This window comes from Sceloporus undulatus, chromosome 5 (genome assembly GCF_019175285.1).
Source record: "Sceloporus undulatus isolate JIND9_A2432 ecotype Alabama chromosome 5, SceUnd_v1.1, whole genome shotgun sequence".
Lineage (NCBI taxonomy): Eukaryota > Metazoa > Chordata > Lepidosauria > Squamata > Phrynosomatidae > Sceloporus > Sceloporus undulatus.
The window spans coordinates 125,211,389-125,233,664 of NC_056526.1; the positions used below are offsets into that span (position 1 = coordinate 125,211,389).

The following is a 22,276-nucleotide window of genomic DNA, read 5'->3' on the forward strand; positions in this document are numbered from 1 at the left end:
ACATTATTTAAAAGTGCAAAATAACTATGTTCTCTAGGATGGTATCTCTTCCATATTCAGAATACCCTCAAAACCCAATACATGTTGTAACTAAAGGGCTGTACAAGCAGCCCCTAAGGGATGGCACAACACCGCCCCATTCCTAGCTGGATTGGGGCCATGGAAACCACATGCCACAGCCCTCATCTGGGTTCTTTGTTATGCCCAGGAAAGGGCGCAATAGTCACTATATGGTGCTCCTTCGGCGCTGCATCATCTGGACACAGCATCAGAGGAGTGCTGTGATGCCGCATGCCATGTGGAGCAGTGCATGGTGTCATGACACCCTGGGGAGCGGAATCAAGACATATTTCATGTGGACACAATGCCAGAACTCCATCCCCAGGCCGGCCTTAATGGCTGGTCTGAAGAGCACCTAAGTCTCATTGAATGCAGTGAAGCTTCAGCTGAGGTAAATGCATGTGAGATTACAGCCTTCATTGTGCTGTCTCTCTCATGTGTAATGTTGTAATAAAACCTTCATGTTTAGGATTTTCTAAGATCAAAAATAAAGTTGACAATAAAACCATAATAAATAGGCAGGGTGAGTTGTAAGTACATTAGAAAAGGGTCACCAAGAGCAAAAAACTATAATCTGGAAATCACCTTACAGGAATGGAACAAATGTACTCTAAATTCAGGGTGGCTGGATTTCCCCCTCTTAACCACCATCACAACAGCCTCATGTTATTTCTCCAGCTGTGCACCTGACTCATGTTTTTTGCCAGAGGCATGTAGCTGAGAGGTTGTCACACAACTTTGCTTTAGCAGTTACTGTTTTTGGTGGCTCAGTATCTTGACTATTCCTTATAGTTTCAGTAAGAGAGAACTGTTTTCTAGAAAATATATACATACAACTGAGTGAAAATAAGTGGTGGTATTGTTTCAAAGTCATTCCCACACATTATAACCCTGGAAGAAAGCTCTGTTCCATCTGAAGTAACTGGAGCATGGGAGTACCAGAAAGGGGAGGCCCGAGTGAAGCTTTCGTCGTCTTGCATCTGAGAAAGTAGAATAAAGTGTACAAAGGCTTATGCTACCAACTTCTTTCTTTCTCCCAGTTAGGGGTAAAACAGACCACCAATAAGAGCCAGCTTGGTGGGGGTGTGGTGAGTGCATACCACACACCCCAACTGCACCTCCAATCCAGCCTCATGCTACCCACCTGACCAGATGCTGGGCAGTAGAGGAACACCCCTGCAGTGCAGTGACCGATTGCCACATGCTGCAGGAGCTGAGAAGAGCCGTGGCAGCAGCAAAAGGGGCACCCTTTACCCAATGCGAAAAGGAGCTGCTTTCTGCCACTCCTTTTTCACCGGGAAAAGGCCAGAGCAGGGGTGCAGTGTGCAGTTACCTCAGCCCCAATCCAGTGCACAAAGGGGCAGTATGACGCTGCTCCTTTAGGGCAGTCTGTTTTTGGCCTTAGTCTCTAAAGTGTTACAAGATCCCTTTGCATACTGATCCAGAACAACACAGCTATGTCTTTGACTTCTTTTCCCTAATACTTTTTGTTTTCCTATTCATTAAGTCACTGCATATTATTTTGTGTCATATAATCAGTTTGAAACACGTTTCATTTTTATTTGTACTGTACAATCTGCATTCACACTATTTAAAAGAATTTTAAGCCCAAAAAGCTGTGTGTGTGTGTGTGTGTGTCTTTTATAAAAAGATCGGTCCTTCCCCAAAAGAGCTTACAATCCAAAAGGGCTGTTTATCTCACTTTAAAATGGTTATTTATTGTCCTCTACCCACATGTAGTTGCAAGACAATAATAGACAATAGTGTAATAGCAGTGAGAGACTTTATACAAAGTTTTATGGGACTATTAACATATGATTCAATTGCTTGCATTCTCAAAGTGCTGGAGGCACTGATAAATAGCCTTTTACAACATGCTGGTTCATGTTTTCATACTCAAACATCACCTGTTAGGATCCAAATGCTGCTGTTTAGCAACATGCTGATATTAACAATACAACAAAGTAAGGTATACACTAACCATACGTTAAAAATTTGGATAATTAAAAATATTATTATTATTATCATCATCACCAACACCAACACCATCATCATCATCATCATCATCATCATCATCATACTAGACTTTCTTCCTTATTATTTCCAGTTGTGTGATTTGCTATAGATATGTGAATTTCTATGCCTCTGTCATCATGGTACACTAAGCAAATGTCATGTGAACCTAGCCAAAAGTAACATAAGAAATTGATTGCTTCCTTCCACCCCATTTCCTCTTTTTAGTCATGTCATGTCACCCTTCTCTGAAATGGCAAATGGGATTGCTTTTGTGTGATTTCAGAATTCCTGGTTCCCCTAGGGAGGGCTACAAGGAGAAGCAAGGATTAGCAGAGCCAAGGGGCATAAACATGCTCTAAATATATAGGCTGTAGGTTTTTCAATCCTTAATACAGGTATATGATAGCACATAGTTCACTGGTTGGACCACTAAAATGCTGCCTAGTAGACAACTGATAGACTTTGTTGCCAAATACATATTGATCGCTGATTCTTGGAACCAGTTTTGCACTCCTAAACAGTTACTGGTGGTTTCAGTCTAGGTCTTAGGACTTTATCACACAGGGATAAAAAGCAGAATTTTAATAGAATAAAAGCATTTTTTGATCCGGACTTATGATACAACACCTTGTCCATCCTACTGCTGCCTTAGATTCCAGCAGGATTGTAGCAAGAGAGCAGGCTGGTGGGATAATATCGTCAGGCTGTCTCCCTTTCCCTCTTCCCTCTGAAATTGAATAGTTGCATGATGGATCTTTCCTCACTTTTTCTTTGATAAAGTTGTGGTAGTGCTGCAGAGGTACACTAGGGATTATGTTGCCCATGTGTGCCTAGCAATATCTGGTATAGCGACTAGGCAAAACAGTTAATAAGAAGGGGAAAGTGGCACAGAAATAAAGAGTAAGTAGGTCATTACTCATTCTTTATGAGCAGATAAAGATTATTAGTGGATTCTTTGTGAGTCATGAGAGAATCATCTAGAATTTTATCAATTAGTTAAAATAAGATAAAGGGTAGTGAGTGCTCTGCCGAGAAGCTCATTACAAAAATCTAAGAGCTACATTACTGTCTGTACCAATTGGTTTTCACACAATCTAACTATTTAAAGTAGTTTGGGAAGTTTGCACAAATCTACCATCTTCCCAGTTAATGCACCTGCCTCATAATATATTAACAGCTCAATCAAAGGTACCAGAAAGTCTTCTGCCTACCTTGCCTCTTCTGTGAATTCCAGAATTCCATAGCATCTGTCACAGGAGGTATTAATACTGACTTACCTTACGAGATTGTTGTGTGGAAAACATGCAGCTGTCCACCAAGACTGATGGATAGCAATTTTCAGCAATCCTTATCAGCATCATCCATGATGAGGAATGCTAGGATTTGCAATCCCATAACATCTGGAGAGCCACATGATCGCCGTCCCTATTCTAGAGAATATGACAGGAAAACATTAACAGTCAAAAGGGTGAAATAAAAATTTTCATTCATGTGTCTTATTTCATTAAAATATAAAGTGTGCAAATTGGAATAAATATGAAAAAGTGCACTGAATTACTGTCTTCCTTGTACATTTCCCTTTAAGTGTTTTCTTTACTCACAAATCTCTTCTGCTGACTTTTATAAGTGATCTAAAATAATATAAGGTTTAAACTCATATGTCTTCAGAACTCTGATAGGAAATCCCCATTAGTCTAATAAATATTGCATCTGTGGCAGGGAATTGGCAAGCTACCTTGATTGTGATAGTCCCTGGCTGACAATCACACAAAATTCAGAGCAGAAAGCATATCTTAGAACGTTTCAGCATTCGGATTTTCCTGATGACTCCTTTCAAGTTCTTTATGAACAACTTATGTATGGATCAAAACATGCTAATTTCATCACTGCTGGCCAACATCATAAAAGAATTCTGTTTAAGCGTCTGCATACATTTGGTAATGTTTGAGAAACTAAAATCTTTCAGAGAAAGTGTTGAGGCAATTCCATGAGATAAAGGGGAACTGCTGTTTGAAACAATAGTGTCTTTTGTCATGTGGATTCATATTTGTTATTATTTGTTACTTCCTAACTTGTGGGGGGAGGGGACATTTGCCCAGGACATTTGAGTCAGAGAGGCATCTTGTGACCAGCTACCAGGTGTTCTGACAAGGAGCAAGAAAGGGCAAGGATGGAAGAAGTGGGGCTTTGGGGACTATTGAAAGCTCCGTTCAGACTTTCTCTAGATCAGCGGTTCTCAACCTGTGGGTCGTAAGCCCTTTGGGGGTCGAACGACTCTCTCACAGAGGTCGCCTAAGACAATCAGAAAACACATATTCCCAATGATCTTAGGAACTGAGACACCGCAGTTCTATGGTTGAGGGTCACCACAACATGAGAAACTGTATTAAAGGCTTGTGGCATTAGGAAGGTTGAGAACCACTGCTCTAGATGTTACAGGCTCTGTCTCCCTCAGCCAAAATGCTTGGGACCAGAAGTGCTTTGAAGTTTGGATTTTTCTGATTTGGGGATATTTGCATATACATAATGAGATATCTTGCAGATGGGACCCAAATCTAAACATGAAATTCATTTACGTTTTGTATACACCTTACACCCATAGCAATAGCAATAGCAAGTACATTTATATACAGTGTTACCCCGGGTTACGAAAATAATTCGTTCCGCCGCCGCTTTCGTAACCCGAAAGGCTTTCGCAAGCCGAAACCCCATAGGCGCTAATGGGGAAAAGCCGCGATTTGGTGCGAAAAAGCGCCGAAAAGCACCAAAATTTCTTTCGTAACCCGAAATAACCTTCGTAACCCGGAACAGTTTTTTTCAATTGGATTTTTTCGTAACCCGGAAATTTCGTAAGGCGGCGCATTCGTATCCCGGGGTAACACTGTACTGCTTATCAGTGCAGTTAGGCACTCCCTAAGCGGTTTACAATGTGTACGCTAATTTCCCCCAACAAGCTGGATACTCCTTTTACCGACCTCGGAAGGATGCAAGACTGAGTTGACCCTGAGCCCCTGGCTGGTATTGAACTCACAACTTTGTGGTTTGTGAATGAATGGCTGCAGTGCAGGCATTTAACCACTGTGCCACCAGGACTCTCAACCAGACCCTGGCAGTGATTTTATATATAATTTTTAAATAATATTTTGCATGGAACATCGAGCCATCAGAAAGCAAAGGTGCCACTATCTCAGCCACCAATGTGGACTGTTGGATATTGGGTTATTTTGGATTTTGGAAGTCTGGATAAGGGATATCAAAACTGTAACAGAAAATATATTTCAAACTTTCAATTTAACTAATCAGGGTATACATTTGATATTGCTAATGTGAATGCTTGGATCCCAAAATTAGTACTAGAGTTTGCAATATTATTCCAGCCGAACAGATTGTGATATATTTTGAGCTTTGCTTTGCGTGTTGCATTTGATTGTTGATAGATGACTCCAGATTATGTCAACTTCTTTTCTTGGTATTTCTTGTATTGGACATGATCTAGCTATTGTCAGATTGTTAGATGCTAAGTAAATGCTAAGAAAATAAATATCTTCAGAATGTTTTGTGCACATCCCTTCGTCCATTAATGGATTCCTTATTGTTCAATTTCAGGGAACCCCTTTGTTATTCTGAAGGAAAAGTCCTTGACTCATTTCCAATGTACATCAGAAAGCAATCATAGAAGATGGAGCCCATTTACTAATCGTATGGGAAGCCTCCATGCATAGAAGGGGCTATCTTCTCTAGATTATTGTTCTCCACAGTAGAGAGGGATGATGAAGGCTAGCACACTCCATTTTATGTATGTTGTTTCAAATGAACAATGATGCTGGAATAGAACTTTGAATAGCCAAACAATAATTTGCAGTGGAATGGAAACTGAGAATGGGCTCAGTGACATAACACGTGCTTTATGTGGATGAGGCCCCAGCAAACTCACTGCCACCTCCAGCTCTAAGACCCTTAGGCCAAACTAGAGATTAAGTGGACTGCATGTTCCCTGTGATTAAACCTTCTTTCCCTCACACAAAATGCATCAGCAAACTGACTGGCAAATCAAGCTCATATATTTCTTCTAATGAGCACTCACAACACAAAGGTTGCTAAATGCATGATGTGTAGGTGAGGAAAAGCATGCACTGTGACAAACAGATGCCTTTCATCACTTGTGGAGCACATCTGCAAAAAGCAAAACATGCTAAACATGTTATTCAGTTTGACCTTCATTTAGCCGGGCTGATAAATATTCCACCAGTAGGAGCAGCTGGTACTGGCCTATATAAACAAACAGTTTGACTCCTATAAAGCATGTTAATATTCAGTCCTTTACAAATATATTTGGGCCAGAACTGGAGCACATGTGATCTTCTATTAGATTGTAACTCTCTTCAGTCAGAACTAGCACAGTGAATGATGAAAGAGCATGGGAGATTCAGTACAACAGCTTTTGGAGAGCAACATGCTCCCCTTCTCTGCCTTAAGTAAAAACACTTAAATAAGAGTTCCTATACATGTTATCCAGAAAGGAAGCAGTTATAGAACCTTCACCTCTTTCTCTATAGGTGAGGTGGGACTTATATTAGAAACCTAGGATGACAAGGACAGAAAAAAAATGCAGATGACTCCCCAGTATGTTAATTTATTATATGCAGGAACAAGACTGACCCAAAACTTTTGGAATGGCACCCCTGCCATTTCAAATACAGAACCAAACTGGCTGACAGTTCAACCTTAGTTTGGCACTGGTATTGAGGTAATAGGACAGTTTCTACCATCACCACATCTGAGGGCAGGAATCTACTTTGAGGAAAAGCCCCCCACACCATTTCATCCCCCCATGCGCGTCGGAGAGAATGGTGCACAGGAGACGGAGAGTGGGGGGGTGGAGCATGCCTGGGGACAAGATGATGTGAGTGGTGTGGGTGGGTGGAGGAGGACATCCCATCAAGCACCCCATGCTCAGAGGGGGCCTGAGGGTGCCCACTCTGAATGGGAAGAGGCACCGGGGTCTGGGCGACCGACAGAGCCTCTTCAGGGTGAGAAAGGCATCTTCTCTGTGGCAGCCAGGCTCTTCCTGGGATGGAAGCACTGAGGGAGGTTGGTATGGGACCAGCCCAGCAGGATCCCCGGAAAGAGGATGAAGAGGGGGGTCGCCTCAGTGGCTCTTCCCAGAAAGTGCTCAGCAGGCTGGGGGCACAGCCAGACCTCCCCCGACAGACAGCCCACCAGCCTCACTCTTCCAGCCCCCACTCCCGATTCACATCTCTCTCTCTCTCTCCTCTGCCCCCGTCAACCCCTCTTCCTCCTCCTCTTTTCCCAGATGTCATAGGGACAGAGCATGGAGGGGGGGGGCTGACTGGGTGTCACCCCCTTCCTGGGATGTCACCCGGTGCAGTCTGCACACACACACACCATGACACTACTGCCTCCAACATCTTGTCCATGCTCGTCATCCTTAGCATTTACTACCTGAGACACCTGCCAGATTCTACTGGTGGGGAGCCTACCTCTACTAACAAAAAATATTGCACATACCCTTTTTTCCATCCAAAGTAGTACAAAATTCTGAGTCTATTTCCAATAATCACCCTGCATGATAGGTAAATAATGTATGTATTATCCATAAATATGTTCAGGAATAGGCTGTTCATCTAACAACTTTTGCCTGACTGCAGGAGGGAGACTTTGGCTGACATTCCTGTCCAATAGTGCTGACTTGTGGGCATGTTATTGCCAACTTAGCATGCTGCCTGAGACTTGGCAGGCTCTCCAGAATGCTTTCGCTCTGTCCATTAGCATCACCACTATCTCATTTGTACTGGGACAAAGCCAGCTGGCCTTTCTCCAGCACACGATCATTGTCAGGCAAGCCAATGACACCGTCTGGCTCCACTATAAAGAAGACGAGTGCTGAGCATGCTCCCTTTATTGGTGACATCGTAAGTAGGGCGAGTAATGCATGGCATCATAATCTCTCTCCAGGCATCTAGCTAATGAGAAAACAAAGCCAAGCTCTTGTGAATTCCATAGATCATATATTTCTTGTATGCATAACTGTCCTTTGTCACCTTCTGTCATCCTTTGGTTTGTAGATGGACATTAAATAAAATGTTGTGCTTTTTCCCTCCATTTCAAGACCCATAGGCAGCATACAGTGCCCAAGCAACATGAGGCTTGTTCCTATAAGCCACTTTTTTTCTTTAGGGTTTTTTTTTGTGGGGGGGATAGTTAAGAAAATGAGGTCTCAGTCTTCCCAAAGTATATGCTCTGGTAAACAAGTGTAATGTGTTTTTGTTAATGTGACTGTGGGTCACAAAGAATCATCAGCAACTTTGCTGAACAGAGAGCTTTTTTAAAAAAGCTGCCAGGTTCACCAGAATTGCTGCTGACTTCATCTGTTCTTTGGCCATTCCTGTTACATTTTTCTGCATGGTAGAAATTAAAGATAGAGCCATGTTAGTCTGTATAATCAGTATGTAGAGACATCTTGTAGCACCTTTGAGACTAACTGAAAGAAAAGTTGGCAGCATGAGCTTTTGTAGACTTCAGTCTACTTCCTCAGATGCATTTAGTGGAGTGGAAACCAGGAAGCGACATATATATGCCATTGGTATGTAAGAATGTCAATTCAAATTCAAAATCCTTTGTGTATGGAACTGAAACAGCAAGTCCAGTTTTAATGATGGTCATTACTGAACAAAGACATTGGGAACTGACCAGTGTGTATGGAAATGAATAGGCAAGACCAGTTTGGCATTGGTAACTAGCCTGTAGGTGGGGAGAATAGATGAGTGTAAGATGCCTCCCTGAGGATGAGGTCAGACAGTGTTGAAATATGTGTAGTAAGCCAGGAAGCCATTACCCCTGTTCAATCCACTGCTGAGGGACTCTAGTTTATGGATGGATTCAAATTGTGCTGTTTCTCTTTCCAATCTACCTTTGTATTCTTTTGTTCAAGGACCAGTATTCTGAGGTCTGAAATTGAATGCCCAGGGATACTGAAATGTTCTGCCACAGGTTTTGTGTATTCCCATTCCTATGGTTTTGTCTTCATTGGCCAGAATATTCTGGACTGCCCTTAGAATGTTCAGTCCCTGAATTCCCCCATAATGTGTGTTCTCTCCACATCAACAATGGACAGCTGCCTTCCCACACAATCTCCATTCGTCGTCCAGCACCAGCACTGAGTACACAAGGTACCTAGCCATTAAGAACATTTGTACACATGTTGGAGTTATGGGAATGATCCAGAAGAAATAACTTCACTTGTTCAAATGAAATTAAAGGGTATGTTTAGATGGAATGTATGTTTGTGGTGAATGGTGGAATACCTTCTACAACTTTTTTCTGGCCTTGAATCAGAAAACCCCAAACTTTCCCCATCTCAGAGATCTTTGACATTCATCTACTGGGAATTGCACCAAGTAATCAAACATGTTATGTAGAACTTTTGAATGAAACTAAAAGCTAGCTCACCAACACTAAAGTTCTCTTCACATATTGTGTCCATAGCTAGAGATGGCTGGATTTGGATAATCAAGCAATGGTATTATTGACAATGCCACCAAATGCCAACATTTGACTCACTTATGTTCCTGAGAAGAAGCAACAACTCTTAAAGTACATTCACTCTTGTAAACAGGATAAAATTCTGTATTTTCCATGTATGAGTTTTAGAGTGATTTCGTACATTATCCAAAATCACCAGTGAAATGGGAAGTGAAAGAACCTCAAGTTATCTCTGTTTTTTTTTCTTGGAACCCTACAAGACAGGAGCTTGCAAAATCTTCCTAGCCGCTTTATGTGCTGTATACACCCGAGTTATACCAATCTCATGATGATCCTCATAACTGCCCTATTTCAACTGAGAGCACCTAATATCAAGGGTGAGCAGTCCTCAGCCTTGCAGGACACACACACACAGTCGGCCCTCCACATTTTCAGCTTTGACTTTTGCAGATTTGATTATTCACGGATTTGATTCATATGTTCTCACTAGAAATCGCTAGATCCTCCAACATGAATCAGTTATCAACTTCTGCCAAAAAATCACACTGGGGACCTAAAGATTCATAGAGAGAACACTTATCTAGGCATTTGTAGGTTCTCCAGTGCAATTTCATGGTTAAATTCTGGCAGATCGTGACCATAGAATTGCCGTGGAGAAACTAGAGATTCCTAGGGAGATGTTCTCTCAGAGTGGGTTTTGTTGTTGTTGTTTGTGTTTCTTCCACTTTTACGAGAGTCCTGTACCCCTAACCCCACCAATTTGGAGTGTCTACTGCATATGTATAAACTTGAAATCTACCAACCTGAGCCTGATGGAGAATATACACACCTTAGACTTCTACAAAAATGCACAACTTGTTGCCATGCAGTTTCTTCATTCAAGCTGTATAATTAAATGTCAGGGAACACCACCACTGGAATAGTGCTCTGCAGCAAGGGAGGTTTTTAGCAAAGTTTGGGAAAGTTACATATTGAGTCCCACACTCCTCTAGCTAGCATGGCCAATAGCTGTGCTGGCTAGGAAATTCTGGAAGTTATAACTGTGAATTCTGGGTAAAGGTAACTTTTCTAAGGTCTGGTTTTTGGTAACTGAAACATGTCTAACATTATTATTAATAGTCTCATAAAAGAATCTTTAAACATCTTCTAAAAGTACCTTTGAAGATAGTTTGGAAAGAGCTGATCTAGAAGTAGGGCAGCTAATGCATCACATGTGCTTTGCAAAACTACTGGGATTAAAACTTCAAAAGCGTTAATGTTTACTTTTCATTCAGAAAACAGGATATCCATGCCCACCATTCTCAAACTGCAGATCTGGGAATCATCAGAGGGATGTTAATACCCCTTGTTATGTTATCTGCCCTCATGTCAGCCTCAACGCATGGCAACCCTGTGGGTGAGACATCTCCAAGACCACCTGTCCTTAACCTCTCTGCTCAGAGCCGGCAGGCTCAGGCCCATGTCCTCCTCAACTGAATCTAGCCACCTATCATATGGCCTTCCACTCTTTCTGCTGCCTTTTGCCTTTCCTAGCATTACAATCTTTTCTAATGTTTCATTTTTCCTCATGATGTGGCCCAAGTATGACAGCCTCAATTTATTCATCTAGGCTCCCAGAGAGAGTTCAGGCTTGACCTGTTCTAGAACCCATTTATTTGTCTTCTTGGCTGTCCGTGGTATTCTCAGTACTCTTCTCCAGCACATCTCAAATGAGTTTTCTTCCTATCAGCTTAACTGTCCAACTCTCTGAAATAAACAGAGTAGAGGTTCTTTCTTCTTTTAACCTAATGCCATATACCTGCCTCTATTTGTATACATGAAGTTTCTAAGTTTACTACTTGAAACTATCAAAGATAGAAACATAGAAAGTTTTATTACACTGAACCAGACCATTAATCCATCTAGCTGTCAGTCTCCATCCACTTTTTTAGCTAGAGTCTTCCATGACATTATGACCATGCTAGCTGGGGACCACAAAAATTTGTTGTAATTCAGCATATCTGCAAAGATATCAGATTGGAGAAGACTGGTCTGCACTGATTCGCTGCAGCTCTCCAAACCTTAGACACCAGTTTTTCCCAGTGCTTCTTTTAAAAATCAAGGATTCAGTCAGAAACCTTTAACACACAAGGCATGTACTGCACCAGGAAGCTACATCATTTCTCTGGAGGTCAGAGGCCTGAAAGATATTAGCAATGTTAAGGCTGTAAGTGTGCAAATGTAAGGAATTTATCTGACTGATTCCAAGAAGGTTGACATGCAAGTAAGTTTCCTGGAGCAGTATTTGTTTCCTAGTAAAAATTCTTTGCCTAAGAAAACTCTGTGAAATTCATAGAGTTGCCATAAACTGATAGGCAATTTGAGGGCACACGCACATACACACAAACCTTTAAGATTCACCACCCCAATGAAATTGTAGACTATAGGAAGACTATCTCAAGATTTTGAAAGCAGGGACAGAGTTCACAAATTTTATATTTCAAGAGTAGATTTAAATCCATGCAGATTTAAGTGGTGGGGAGATAACTTTCCCAGTGATGCTCAATGGCTACTATGGGATATAGTCAAGATTCAGTGGCAAGACAAAAATATTTTTTAAAAGAATTGTCATGATTGTTTTATTTCTTATATCATAGACAGATGGTTGCAATGATATCAACAGGGACCAGTCACTTTTTCCTTTTTCTTATATAGGGTTTTGTAGATTTATCATGTGTACTTACAACAGGGACCAAAGAAACCTCTGAATGACAGCCTTATGTAGTCTAAGACATAGGGATGTCAGGGGCAGAAGGAAGAGGTTGGTTCCTTCCCACCCACCCCCATCACATATGCCATTGGTAGATTATTGTTTGAAAGAACAACAGTGGAACAAAGAGATAAGAGGTATACCTTTAATTCCCTTTTTTAAATTTGAGTGTTTGATTTAGTACACATGCAGGACACAATCCCACAAGTTGTAAGGCAACCAAGGCATTTATTTGTTTAAGGCTATTCATCAGGTATGTGCATAAAAACAGAGCCCCAATCGATTATCTCATTGCAATGACATTCAAGGGACACTCTTCCATTTGTAGTGTTGGGGGATGTCCTGCCCCTTTTCATTTTGCACCATGAGATGACTTTGGAGTAAATATTGGCACCATAAATGGTTTTCTGTGGGGTAAAGGGCTGCACTCTCTTCATCTCCCAGTAAAAAATAAACTCTGTAATAAATAAATATTTAAAATAAATATATGCACTCTGAATGTATATAAATTAGGTCCATCCTGAAGAGGAAAAACAAATCCAAATTTTGTTTCCAGGTTCGCAACTGTCTCCATCACCTCATGTTGACAATCCATGTGGGTGATCTTGTTTTTCACTAGTCTGCCATTTATACTTTGCTTCAGCATGACAGCTATCTTTCTATAGTCCATCGCCACACATTTGGGGTGGTTCTTCTAAGCATATTAAAAATCCAGAAGAGTCTGGTCTGAGTCCAGTTCCAACTTCTCTTGTCTACTAGTCCAGCACAAGGGTGAGTAAACCTAAAACAGGTTGGTCCTCTTGGCTTTCAGGTTCATTCTCCTACATCCAGACATTAAGCAATGAGGGCTTGTCTACCACTAAACAGCTCTTCTGATCATCTGGCTTCCTAGATCTCAGTAGTTCCTCAGCATTCAGAAGTTCTTCCTGCTTTTGATACTGTTGAGGCTAAGATTCTATTCCCCGCCTATGTTCAGTTTCAGGTGAGTACTAGCACATCCTTGTAGAGTTCAGGCACTCTTTCAGGGTCCACTGGTCTGGGCAAGAAGTGGGTGAATTTCTGATGTCTTTTGGACCTGGCCCCATCTCTGGGGCTGCCATCTTTGTTGAGGGCCACAAAGTAGCGTCTCCCTGAGTCCCCATGCTTGTACACATTGGAGGAGTATGTATTATACCAGTTCTCTTCAAACTGTTCTCTGAAGACACATTCAGGAGTGAGCTTCTCCTGTGGAAAAGAATAAAGCAAGTGAGATTTTTTTAATGCAAGAAAGAGGGGGTTCTTTAGGTGTTATTCCCTCAACAAGAAAAGCATATTTCCTTTCAAAGATGAGATCAGAACAAACTAATTCACCTAAGTTTGTACATCCAATGCTTCCAGATCAAAAGTGATAAATGTAAAGCCACTGCTTTGATAAAACCTCCCCATTTTTAGGGAATTATTTTATCATGGAAGAAAGAAAGGAGATATCAAACACCATATGCAGAGTCTCCATAAGCAGAACAACAAGCAAAACTCACTATCGCTACTGAACCTATTGCATCATTTCTTCCCTTTCTCTCTTTCCATTTCATGGGGGATGGAGCTTGGGAGCACTATTAATTGTTGAGGTCCACCCAGTTGTTAAGTCTACCAAACAACTTTGCATACCTTTCCAGGTCTTTTGGACAAGAGCTTGGAAAAGGTTACTTTTTGTACTTTTTGTACTTTTGTACCACAGGTCCCAGAATTCTCCAGCAGGTTGACCATGCTGCTTATAATATTCTCGGATTTTGCAATCCCAAAAGGTAACAAAAATTGGCAAAAGATGTCAATTTCAAATTCTGGTATCTCAAATTAAGTCATCCAGTAGCAAGTTATGGCAAAGGATCTCTGAGAAAGATCTCTGGCAGACACTCCCAGAGAGGTATACCCAGTATGATACTATTTGGGAATCTGTAGTACTGCAGATTTTGTTGGATTGCAATTCCTAGCATTCTTCACCATTTTCTGTGATGATCTGGCTAATAGGTCCTGCAATCCAGCAACATCAGGAGGATCACACATTCCCTGCTACGTCATTACAGAACATTGAACGACATGGGCAAATAATCTGGCAAAGTATAGGACAATTTTATATGTCGCATTACAGATCTCACTGATGAAATTTAAATAAGCTTCCAACAAAACTTGAAAACTATTGTCTTAAATTCTCAGATTATACTCATGAGGGATCACCATGCAAAGAACACAGTTGACACTACTGTACTGACTAGTGTAGTGCTTTCTCTTGAATTAGCAAATAAGACAGAGATATGATTCCGCTTTCCTTAAAACCAATTGCAAAATTCTGAGTGATTATCATAGTTCACCAAAAGGAGTCTACAATGTGAGCTGGGGGATATAATGGTAATACTTACAGAGCCATATAGTTCTCCTTTTTCGTTCATTCCAAGGTAAAGGCCACTGTCTACTCCTCGAATACTGACTAGACCTACTGCCACACTGATGAATTCAAGGATACCTGCAAGGGGACAAAAAGCAAAAAGTTCAGCTTTAAGTTTTAATTATGCATGTTGCTGTCAAGACTTGTGTATATAGCTAGAGGCAGAGGAAGTATGTGCTATGTGAAATCTAACAATAACACTCTGAGGTAGCGTGAATACCAAAACCACACAAAAATGCAGCCTTCAGCAACAGTGTTCCATGTATTGGGCATGACCCAGCCAAATTAAGCACTTTCACATCCCATTGATTTCAGTGAGAGAGCTACACACGTTGAAATCAATTAGGCTTGCAAGCTTTTCCTGGCTTGTGCCATTCCCTGTTAAATAATAACAAGGATCAAATATTCGGATTGTTAGGAAGAAAGCGTTCAATTACTGCTTTAACCACAAAAAAAGAGGAAGCATGCACCCATATTTTTCTTTCAAACAGTGTCATTTGATTTTAGTTATGGTTTTGAGTTTCATATATTTCGAAACATTGTTTTCTTTTCTGCACTACTTCCCTCCCTAAAAGAAAAATTTGATTATTTCAATGGGGAATTGTCAAGGACTTGATGTGCAATGTTAAGTAGCAGCCCGGCCAAATCTTTGACAGAGATCAGATATTCAGTCTTTCCGCGGCAAATAAATCATCAGAGATTTTGGAGTTCCCAATATTCAAAGTTTCATTGAAAGACATGGGAGGTATTCTGTCTTTCTGATATCATTTTCAAAGACGGGCCTCGCCGCCTCCCACCAAATCATAATAAGCAGGTGATTCAATCAACAAAGAGACCACATCAGACAAAGCTATAGAGAATGGCGATAGAATAAAGAGGCACCAGGAATGTTTGATCTCAATCTCAAATCTTTTTTTCCTCTCCTTTCTTTTTTCTCCTCCCCTCCCTCCCTTTGGTAATTATTCTGTGTTTACATGCTTCCCTTCTGTGCAGAACTATCGGCTGAACTAAAGTTTCTTTCCTTCTGAAAAACATTGGCAGTTCCAATGTGTTGCAGGTCATTTAAGAGGCTTTTGCAACAGATTGTTTTGACTAAAAGAGAAACCTCTTTGATTCCCTTTGTGGCTGTTCCCAATAGTGGTCAACAACATCAGGCTTCCTCTGACAAGGCTATGCACCCTAACTTTTAGAATCCATCCTGTCTCTCTTCGCTCTCTTTTACAAACCAAGTAACCTCCGTTTTGTGGTTAAGTTCTTTTTCTTACTCGTGAACAGTGATAACCCTAAACAAAGTGATATAATGCATTTGAAAGACTGAGCAAGCTCTTGGGCCAGTGGCTATTAGAGTGCTGGATATGGACCTAGGTTGCCCATGTTCCCTAACCAGGTGATCTCCAGATATATTGGACTACAAATTGAGTATGCTGTCTGAGGAAAGGAAAACTATAGTCCATCATCTTTGCAGAGCACAAGTTTGGGGGAAATGTAAACACCCGCTCTGCCATGGACTCCCTGGTTGGCCTCTGTCAGATCTCTTTTGACTTCCATTTCCAATTTGTAGACGCATCACCTTCCCACACTGGCACCCTCCAAATGTTTTAGGATTACAACTTCCATCAGCCTCAACTAACCTATATTATGGTGATGGACATTCACAGGACAGGTATATTTCAGACTTCCCCAATCTGACACCTTCCCAGTCTTTTGGGATACAATTTCCATCAGTCTCAGTAACATCCTCGGTGTGGCAAAAGATCAGAGGATTTGAAGTTCGAAAGTTCTAGAGAGTAGCAAGTGGGAAAAGGCTGTTATAGTGGAAGTCTAAAAGGGCTATCTGAGGATAAGTGAACTGTCTCAGGCTGATTTTTGTTTCTTGCTGATAGAAATGTTTGTCTGGGGTACACTGACTATTCAACATCTATGCAGAGTCTACATAGATGTTCAAGAGCAGTTGCTGCTAGTGTTTGTGCATGCTTGCTTCAACTGAATTGCTTTCTGCAAATCAAACAAAGTTCCAGGTTTTGAGGGCATCCCTGCATGCATTTATCCATGCATCATTCCCACTGCATTGCATGTGGGCTGATATATATGTACAGGAAGACAGGACCATATTGCAGACCGTTAGGGATGGTGAAACTCAATCTATTTTAAAAAATCAAAGCCTTGAAGAAATGAGACTGAAAGGCTGGAACAATTGGCATTCTCTCTTTCTCCCTCAGTAAGAGCGGTATATACAACTGCAATATATGTATTTCTGCTTGCAGACTGATGGAGATAGGATTGTGGCCACCTCAGAGTTATGCTTTCTCTTGGTCCTGCCATCATAATAGGTGTATTTGGTGAGGCACAGGACAAGGTCTTCCAAGTAGCTGCCCCCAGATTGTAAGACTTCTTCCATGGGAGATTATGCTAGCTCCCCCTCTCCTTTCTAGAAAGGCAAGACCTTTAAGTTTAGAAATGCCTTCAGCTGGAGCAGAAGGGTCTTGCGTGGAGTGTGCTGTACTATTATGTTTTAAACATGCATTTTGAATTTGGTTCCTTTTTCTTTTAACCTTTGTCCTATAGATTGTTCGGCCATTTTTTTGGTGTATATTATAAGCTGCCTTGGGTCTCACATAGGGAGAAAGGCAGGCTACAAGTTAAGTAATGCTAAGTCACCATTTCCCAGCACATGGAGAAGTAGCCTAACAGAGGTTTGCACATTTGTTGCGACTATCTGCACCAAGTGCATGGACCCACTTTCCACATTGCTGGAATGCAGACTGTTTAAAATAGCCCTCAAGGGGACAAGAAAGGCACTTTGTACATGCTCAGTGATGCACAGTCTCATGACTGCACATCCCTCCTGGCCATTTTCAGCAATCTTGATGTAACCTGCTGCAGTATTAAATCTTGCAAATAGATGCTACTCTTCCTCCCAGTCCCTAATTCCTTCCGATTCCTGTTCACATCTACTGCTCACTTGGACAGGCAGCTAAAGCAGACACTTTATTCCCTACTGTGGCTCAGGCCTGGATCAGGGGTGTCACTAAGGGATGCGGGGGATATGGGTCCCACAAGAAACTCCAACTCCCAGAATTCCATAGCCTTGAGCCAGATAGTTAGAATTAAAGCGGTACCAGACCAGTTTAATTCTCCATTGTGGATGCAGCCTGAGAAAGTTGGCTCAAGTCTATGAAAGCTCATGCTACCAAGGTCTCTCTTTCAGTTCAGTCTCAAAGGTGCTCCAAGAGCCCTTTGCAGATAGATCTTCAAAACGAAGGTTTTTGAATTAAGTTCTGTTTGTGTTGTTGCTGCTTAGAGAAAAGGAAGGCGAAGGAGCTGCCCAGGCTGAGCTGGGTTGCTATCCCATCGGTTGTTGCTACAAGGATGGATTGCTTCCGTCGCTGGCAAAGGGAGGGCAAAGAGGCTGTGGAAGAGAAGAGGCCTCGGGGAGAAGGGAGGGAGGGAAGGAAGGAAAGAAGGAAGAGAGAGAGGGAGAGAGAAGGGATGAAGGAAGGAAGGACTGAAGGAAGAAAAGATGGGAGGGAGGAATGAAGGAAAGAAAAAGGAAGGAAGGAAGGAAGGAAGGAAGGAAGGTAGATGTGGATGGGTGGGTTCCTGCTGGGGCTTCTGGGGAGGAGGGGAAGGAAGGGAGGCTCCTTACCGAAGAGGCTGTGGTCCTGGCGGGTGCCTTGGACGGTTCCGTCGGGGAGGATCTGGAGGTGGAAGCCCGTGCGGCAGTAGAGCTGCCTCCGCCGGAGGATGCCCTGCAGGTGGGCCAGGTCCGGGGCGTTGGCATTGGCGGGCAGGGTCCCCGCGGGCTCCCCCTTCTGCTGCTGAGGCTGGAGAGGCTGGAGGCGGGGGTCGAGGATCCTGGCGGGGAGCCTTTCTCCGCTGGAGGGGGGCAGGAGGAAGTGGGCGCCCACCGCCTGGTGCCCCCAGCCCTCCAGGCCGCCCAAGAAGCCCCCGACCTCGGCCAAGGGAGCCATCGAGGAAGAGGAGGAGGAGGAGGCTCAAGGTAGCAGGTGCCTGGATGGGGAGGCTCGCCTGATCTCCCAGAGCATCGGGCGGAAAGCGGAGGAAAGGCTTCCTATCCACATCGAGGAGGAGAGGAGGCTGGAGATCCGAACCCAAGACCGCTCCCAAGTGCAAGCCAAAGAAAAGAGCTCTCCCTCTAGACAGTTATAGGTATATATATAGGTGTCTACGTCGGACAGGTTCCCCCAGCGACCCACCCCCCGCCCCCTCCTCTCTAGGCTCAGGCTGGAGCCTTTGATATCTTAAACCGAGCTTCTTTTCCTTCTTCTTCTTCCCCTCCCTCCTTCCTCCCTCACACCTTTCCACCGCCCTCTGGATCTGAAGGGATGAGGGGAGTTCCCCCAGATGCTCCCCGGCCAGGATCCCTCCTTCACACACACAAACACACACACCTTGGAAACACCCCTTTCTCCCTCCCTCCCTCCCTCCCCTCACACAAACACACAAGAGCCAGGTGGTGGCTGTTGTTGCTGGTGATGGTGGTGATGATGATGATGGTGGTGGTGGTGGCAGTAGTGGTGCTTATGATGATAGTGGAGGTAGTGGTGAGATGGTGGTGATGGCGATGGTGGTAATGGTGCCAAATAGGATGCTGCCCTCTATTCTCTGCCTCTTTCTAGAAGTCCGAATGTCTGGCCAGGGGGAAACATGATGATGATGATGATGATGATGATGATGATGATGATGATGATGATGATGATGATGATGATGATGATGATGATGATGATGATGATGGAGGCTTGGCCCCCGGGCGCTTGGAGCGGACAGGTGCAGAAGCCGGGAAGGGAAGGGAAGCGAGCGGGAGGGAGGGAAGGAGGGAGGGAGGCAGGGCGTTCCCGGAGGGGGAGACCTGCCCAGACACACATGAAAGAGGGACAAGAGGAGGGAAGGGGGAAAAGAAGGGGAGAAGGGGAAAAAGAAGATCTAACAGTTCCACTCCTGGGCTGTTCAGAACACTCATAAAAGTGTGACATGTCTTACCTTTCCCCCTTTTATCGCCTTGCCTAAGAAAGAGAGGCGGGGGAGCAAGGAGGAGGGGGCTTTTCCTCCCCTGATGAATTGGCATCAGCACTCGGAGTTTCCCCTTTCTTTTTCAAGGGATTCCTGATACAGATATCGAGAGAGAGAGAGAGAGATCTGTGTGTGTGTGTGTGTGTGTGTGTGTGTGTGTGATCACCACCACCACCATCTTCATTATCATCATCTTCATCACCAACACCATCATCATCAACAACATCATCTTCACCCCATCATAACGTGTGTGTGTGTGTGTGTGTGTGTACATTCGGACTTCTAGAAAGAGGCAGAGAATAGAGGGCAGCATCCTATTTGGCACCATCACTACCATTATCATATATATATATATATATATATATGAGGAACTATCAGAAGTGGAGGATGGGGTTCCTGGAGGTGTCTCATCCACAGAGTCGCCATGAGTCAAGGTCGGCTGGAAGGCAGATAACAACAACAAATTCACAGGGAGAGAGAGAGAGAGAGAGAGAGAGAGAGGTATACAGTTGGCCCTCCATATCCACAGATTTTTTTATCCACAGGTTTGAGCATCCACAGATGAAAAATATTCCATATATATATATATAAATTCCAAAAAGCAAAGCCTGGTTGTGCAATTCTTACAAATTAAGAATTGTATGATTTTTATATAAGGACACCATTTTTCTCAGCCATTGCATTTAATGGGATTTCAGCATCCACAGGTTTTGGTATTAGCGGGGGTCCTGAACCCAAGCCCAACGGATACCAATGGTCAACTGGACACACACACACACACACTTAGGTATATACACATACACATATACACACACATGTACATATATATATATATATATATATATATAGTACATACATACACACATACACACACAGATATATACACATACATACACACAAACACAAATGTAAGCATGATTTATCTCACAGAGTGTCTGCACTAGTTTTGGTTTGGTTTGCCTTCAAAGAGCACTGAACAATATATTGTCGTTGCGTGCTTCCAAATCCTTTCTGATTTATGGCAACAATCACAGGGTTTTCTGAGCAAGTTTCTCCAGAGGGGGTTTGCCATTGCCATCCTCTGAGGCTGAGAGAGAGTGACTTGCCCAAGGTCCTCCAGTGGGTTTCATGGCTGAGCTGGGAATCAAACCCAGCCACAGATGCTGGTGAAACATCAGGAAGAAACTCTTCTAGAACATGGTCACATACCCCAAAAAACCCACAAAAAACTAAGTATAAAAGTGGTGGATTTCTCTTGGCTATTGTGCCGGGTGACCAGCCGTTCTCCTTTTCCAGGACATGGCCTCCGTTTCTGCCCTCTGTCCAAGAGGAGTTCCAAAATGTCCTCCATTTTGAGCATAACAAAGAAGCATGACTTTATAGTTATATGAGTGTTTTTAGTTTTTGTTTTGTAGTGGCCTACATTGTTCTAGAATGTCCTACATGTTGCAGTGCCTTGCCCTCCTTTGCAATTAGCTAAATAGGGTTGGACTTTTAATGCAGTGCACTTCTGTTTTAAGGTTGGTATATTGTCTTTTAGTGCATTTTAATCTTTTTAATGTGTAGTGTTTTAACTTCCTTAATGGTTTGTTTTATATTTATATTCATGCTTTTGCATTCATTTTAACTTGTATTGTTTTAAATATGGCATTAGCTGCCTTGAGTCCCATTATCGGGAGAAAAGAAGAGTACAAATGAATTAAATACATAAGGTTGAGTTTCTTAGACTGGAGAAAAACCTGGTGACCAGCCTTCTGAAAACTGAAGTGTTGATTTTGCACCCTCACCCTGTTCCCATATAAAAAAGTACACCTAAAGCTTGGACTAATAGCAGGTTCCTCTTCATTACAAAATATCCTGTATAGAAGGAATATGGGAGCTATATTTATTTATTTATTTATTGTTTTCCCACCAGTTCCCAAGAATCTTGTTTTTGTTGTTCTCCATGATGTTGCATTGCTTCAAGCAAACTCCAACTTAAGGCAACCCTATTGTAGGGTTTTGTGTTGTGTTTTTTGTTTGTTTTGTTTTGTTTTTTGTAAGATTTATTTTTCAATTTGTCATTGCTATCTTCTAACATGGAGAGTGTGACTTGTCCAAGGTCACCCAGTGGGTGTTCATACTGTTATGCCCAAGTTTGTAAGGGCAACCTGTTTATGCTGAGAGCGTGTAGTGGAAATTCCCCCTTGAGTAGACTCCCACAGCATCCCCTACCCTGCCAACATGATTTCACATATCACAGCATGAATCTAAGCATGTTTGCTGAGCAGGAAGGATCATTCAGTAAGGTTTACACTGTAACTGATGGATGAATCTAAAAAGGACAGATCGATCCAAAGATGGATCCACAGATGACTAAATGCCAGCAATTAAGTAGAGGGCAGAAGGTACTCCTTAATTCTCTTTGTTATTCTCCCTTCTGTCCTCAATTCCCCACACTCTGTTTGTTTGTTTAATGAGCATGGATCACCATCATCATCCTAACCATCTTATCA

General features: G+C 42.5%; 1 protein-coding gene across 1 annotated transcript; it reads right to left on the minus strand.

Moving 5' to 3' along the window:
• Window positions 1-12,477: 12,477 nt before the first annotated feature.
• On the minus strand, window positions 12,478-18,721 carry FGF20 (fibroblast growth factor 20). Its single transcript, XM_042469511.1, has 3 exons — window positions 18,397-18,721; window positions 14,725-14,828; window positions 12,478-13,552 (listed from the first exon to the last, which is right to left on the minus strand). The coding sequence occupies exons 1-3, from the start codon at window positions 18,719-18,721 to the stop codon at window positions 13,307-13,309; spliced, it is 675 nt and encodes a 224-aa protein (XP_042325445.1). The 3' UTR covers window positions 12,478-13,306.
• Window positions 18,722-22,276: the final 3,555 nt, after the last annotated feature.